Source organism: Pavona decussata, unplaced genomic scaffold (assembly GCF_977016875.1).
Source record: "Pavona decussata unplaced genomic scaffold, jaPavDecu1.1 SCAFFOLD_122, whole genome shotgun sequence".
NCBI lineage: Eukaryota > Metazoa > Cnidaria > Anthozoa > Scleractinia > Agariciidae > Pavona > Pavona decussata.
In genome coordinates, this window is record NW_028145536.1 from 357,780 (window position 1) to 362,500 (window position 4,721).

The 4,721-nt window shown below is 38.9% G+C and overlaps 1 protein-coding gene across 6 annotated transcripts in view; it reads right to left on the reverse strand.

Annotated features, from left to right (window-relative positions):
- Nucleotides 1-453: 453 nt before the first annotated feature.
- Nucleotides 454-4,721, reverse strand: part of LOC146469515 (uncharacterized) — a 34,811-nt gene continuing 30,543 nt past the window's right edge. For 5 of the 6 annotated variants that reach the window (XM_085123142.1, XM_085123146.1, XM_085123141.1 and 2 more), the window contains one exon: nt 454-1,065. In XM_085123142.1, the coding sequence (XP_084979268.1) occupies nt 1,029-1,065 (37 nt within the window). In that variant the 3' untranslated portion in view covers nt 454-1,028. Of the gene's footprint in view, nt 1,066-4,043; nt 4,249-4,721 lie in introns of those variants that run through there. The other variant, XM_085123143.1, reaches the window with a different exon arrangement.

Consider the following 4,721-nt stretch of genomic DNA (forward strand, 5'->3'; position numbering starts at 1 on the left):
TTATAATATAATATAATAAGATAATAATAAAGCATCAATGTATTTAGCGCACAGCATGCACTTATAGGCCATTTCCGAGTTGCTATGAACCTCATTATGAAGGCGAGGCTGAGCGCAAATGATTTTCATATGAAAATTACTTTTGTTTGCATATCATAATAAAAACTTTGCACTTAGTCTCACTTTCATAATGAGGTTCACAGCAGCTCGGAAATGACCTATTTGGCGATATGTTAGTTTTTGAGAAGAAGGGCAAACCGGAATACCCGTAGAAGAAACCTCTCGGAGCAAGGACAAGAACCAATTTTACTATCACCCACTGGGAATCGAACCCGAACCACATCCGTGGGTTCGAATGCTCTCACCACAGCGTCCTGGTAACCCTTGCTCCCCAAAAACAGACAAATCAAATTTTAATTGCATGGATAAACAAGACAAAATAACATCAGAGTGTTACTTTAACAGAGCATTTATTACAGGCTTACAGTTACAGCGAAAATCATGAACCATAGTTTCTATCACGTACGGCTAACAACAATTCTCGAATTGTTGCATCTAGAAATCTGTCGCTGGGAAATTGACTTAAAATTCTCTGGTATCTAATTAAAGAGTAAACTCGTGATTAAGTCAGCAACAACCTTTAGTTAACTCGCAAACTTTCTTTCATCGAATATCCCATCAGAATTCATGGTTGGTGTCCCAGAAACCAGCAGTGCAGAAGTACTAGTGATCTTGAGTTGATTTTCTAAGAGTCTTCTTTGAATTTTACAAGTGAGTGTACGAATTAATTAAAGGTGGTCCTAATTTGCGCATGGTGCTGTGATTTTATGCTATCATAACAGGAATACATGTTTCTAGAGGACGCTAAGTGCTTTCTTGGAAATAATGGCAGTTTGAGGGACAACAGCCCTTTCACAAACGCAGTACAACTCGTCTAGTTTAAGTATGTTTCGTCTCCACTTTTCTTTCTCGTTTCTGCATTCCTTCCTTTCTCTCTCGTTTGCGTGCTGATGGAATAAAGGGACGGGTCAAGCGTGCGTCGTGAAGCTGTTTCCACACTGCAAGCTAGGTGAAAAAATCAAGACTATGTTAGCCAACACTAAAAACAGCTAAGTCTAGGAGCTGATGAACTCCCTCTAATCTCTATCCCCAAATATCGCTTCTACTTGAGTCAGACATTCCCCACTCCAGATCGAAACTTTAAGTAAGATGACTGGTACGACTCTCTTAATTTTCACTTAAAACAGTATTTCGTTTACAACTGACTGCAGAGGAATGTACGTATTCATCGGCACAATTTCCATCCGTCTACCTAAACAATCGCACAATCCCTCACTCGTGCCTGAGACTCCCCATAATTTCTGGAGTAGGAAATTTTAAAGCTAGACTAAATTTTGAATAGTCCAAACTTTGTTTCTCCTGATACCAGATTGTTTCCTTCGTATCGGTTTGAGCTGAAAATTGAACTTGTATAAAGTTTAGTAAAAAAAATCTTATTTTTCAAATTTTCTGGCTGCTGTTGGCTTTCCAAAAATTCTAGCTTCACTTAGGCCTTGGTCGCACTTGGAACAACTTTGTCGACTACTGTTGATGAAGCAAAAATGTTTGCGAAAATAAGTGCCACCACGTTTTTCTGAAGACGGTTGAAACTTCATGAAAAGCGTCCTTGTCTGATTGGCCAACGTTGCACGTGCCAATCTTTTTAGTAGTTGACAATAAGACATGAGCCGTAATTGCATTTGGCTCGGGAAAATTGCACGGTATGAATGACTTTGCTACATATATACCTATTCTACCAATTACACCTTGTTTATAGCTTCAGTGGCTTAAGTATTTGCAAATAAGCCAAAGACCTTGCTATGCTTGTGCAATCGATTGAACATTAAAGAAAAAATCATAGTAACTATTTAGAAAAGAAGTGAAATAGTGCTCTCAATTAACAAGGGAAATCCAGCATGACCGCCATCTGATCAGTCCACCTGCATACAAGCGATTCCAGCCGAGAGCATAGAAAACATCCGTACAACGTTTCCAGCACTCGAGACAGCTTCGTGAAAGTTTGGTGACAGCTCGCTTCTATTCGCAAAGACGAGCAAAATCGGGGCAACGTCGTCTGGTCTGGCACATTACGAGCGATGAAATTTTCAGCGCCAACTACATTGATGGGTCGATTACGGGACACCAAATCGCTTCTAAAGATTTGGTAATGCAGAGACATGCAAAAATTAACGATAAAAACCGACGTCTAGGTGTCTTCATGACGCCATTGTCAAGGAGAAATAAAAAATTACAGCTCGCTTCTATTCGCAAATTCGAGCAAAAATTCATTATAAAATAAATTATATTCTAATTATTTAATTAGCCTTAAACACTATATACGCTAATTTATTGTTACACCTTGCCGCAGACTCTGTAATTTTTTATTTCTCCTTGACAATGGCGTCATGAAGACACCGAGACGTCGGTTTTTATCGTTAAGTTTTCTTTCGTGGTTAATTTTTTTTTTCTAATTAACTATGCAGGTAAGGGTCCGTTTGAGGTAAAAATGAACAGAGAACTGCAACCAGAAGATCATCTCAGACTAATATCGCTCGGCAAAGGAAACGGAAATGTTCCACAAAATTATTTGACAATATATATTTTGATTGGTTAAAAATGAATGCTATGTTCAAGATGACAGATAATGTCAGACGATATAAATAGATGGTAAATGGACAAAAGCAGAAAAAAAAAACTGCCAAATATACCGATTTCCTGCAAATTTTTAAGTAGAGTTTTTCTAGTTCCTTGAGATCCGCACAGCACGGTTTGTTGCAACAGAGCTCGAAATGAGAATCGCCTCAGCGTATTTTGCGGATCCGTTTCGCATTCGCAAGGAAAGGTAAATTTCATGTTGAATTTTGCGCTATATTTTCACCTTGCGACTAACATGTAGTTGACAAAAACAACGTGGCAGGCAATATTTAGCAGATTTCTGGAGTCCCTGGATCACGCACGGTCATGCAGTGAGCGGTTGTTGAACTTTTGCTATCGCTAAGAAATTTAAGAGTTCTCTACCTTTAGAGCAAAAGCTACATATTTCGAATTTTGCAAAGCAAGAAAAACTATTCATACTTTAAATCTGAAAACTCAGCTGAACAGTACTAACTCCTAAAGGTGAATTAGCAGCCACTGTATTGATCAAACTAGATAAATAAAGGTTCAACTGAAATTAACCTAATGGAACGTATTGAATTTACCAATGTGTCAAATCGATTAGACACCACCCGGTTTAAAAGGAGACTAATTAAGGGTGGTAGATTAGCCTAATTACGGTATTTTTTGGCGAAATAGTACGGTAGTAGCAAATAGTCGGCGGAAAATCGCCCAAAGCATGAAAACAAAGCAATGAATTAGCAGGATCCCTTTTACGGCTGAATGTGGGCTAAGCCGTGAAAATATAGTGAAGCGAACAAAACCTTAATGGCAAAAGCTGAAAAGACTATCAATAGCAAGGATGTGCGAACTATTCACAGAAACTATATTCCAACTCAAGCGGCAATTGAGGAGTAAGAAGCTACAGTCCTAAATTTAAAGCTAAATGCATACTTAAAGCTATCAGTTTATTTGCAATTTCAGCCGAGCCTTCTCAACCACACAGACGCTTTGAAACTTGCTGTTATTGCTTAAGCTCTCCCGACATCATGTCAAAGGGGCCGAATATGTCGTTAAAAATGCGAAAAAAGATCTGCTCGGCTAGCATTCAATCGTATGAGGCCAATTGCGCATGCAACAATAGCTGTTAAATTCGGTGAACTGATCGGCATGAATAAAATTACGTTCCTAAAACGATCTCATCTTAAATGTTCAATGAATGACACGAAGAGATCAATCTGTATTAGCTTACACAAATCTTTAAAAGGGTGTAGAACGATCTGGGAACACAGAAGCAGCGGTGTTTTTGAGTATTTTGCTTAAGAGTTCTCGTTAATGGACTCCTAGGTATTGCATGTTCGTTTCTTAGGATTCTGAGACGGACTAAAATTTCAATGCCCATCAATTACCTTTCTCATTGGACGTTTTGCCCTTAATCCATGATGTTTGCCCCCGTGGGTAGAAATACCCGTAACTGCGACGGAATCAGGAAGCAGACATGCCGTTAGACAGAGAACGAACAACACAAGAAGCCCGCACAGCTTCGCCATTGTGGTTCAAACTAAGCACTTTCTTGGTGATTAAGACGTGCGTGATATGACTATTTGAGTTAACAATGCTCTGCTTGACTTTTTATTAACTGACAGATCATCTCAGACTAATATCACTTGGCAAAGGAAACGGAAATGTTCCACAAAATTATTTGACAATATATATTTTGATTGGTTAAAAATGAATGCTATGTTCAAGATGACAGATAATGTCAGACGATATAAATAGATGGTAAATGGACAAAAGCAGAAAAAAAAAACTGCCAAATATACCGATTTCCTGCAAATTTTTAAGTAGAGTTTTTCTAGTTCCTTGAGATCCGCACAGCACGGTTTGTTGCAACAGAGCTCGAAATGAGAATCGCCCCAGGGTATTTTGCGGATCCGTTTCGCATTCGCATGGGAAGGTAAATTTCATGTACAGTAACATGTACAGTCGAACCTGTATATAACTGCCACCCTCGGGACTTGAGGAACTGGCCGCTTAATACAGGTGGCCGTTTAATACAGGATCACTAAAAATACTCACTGGGCGTT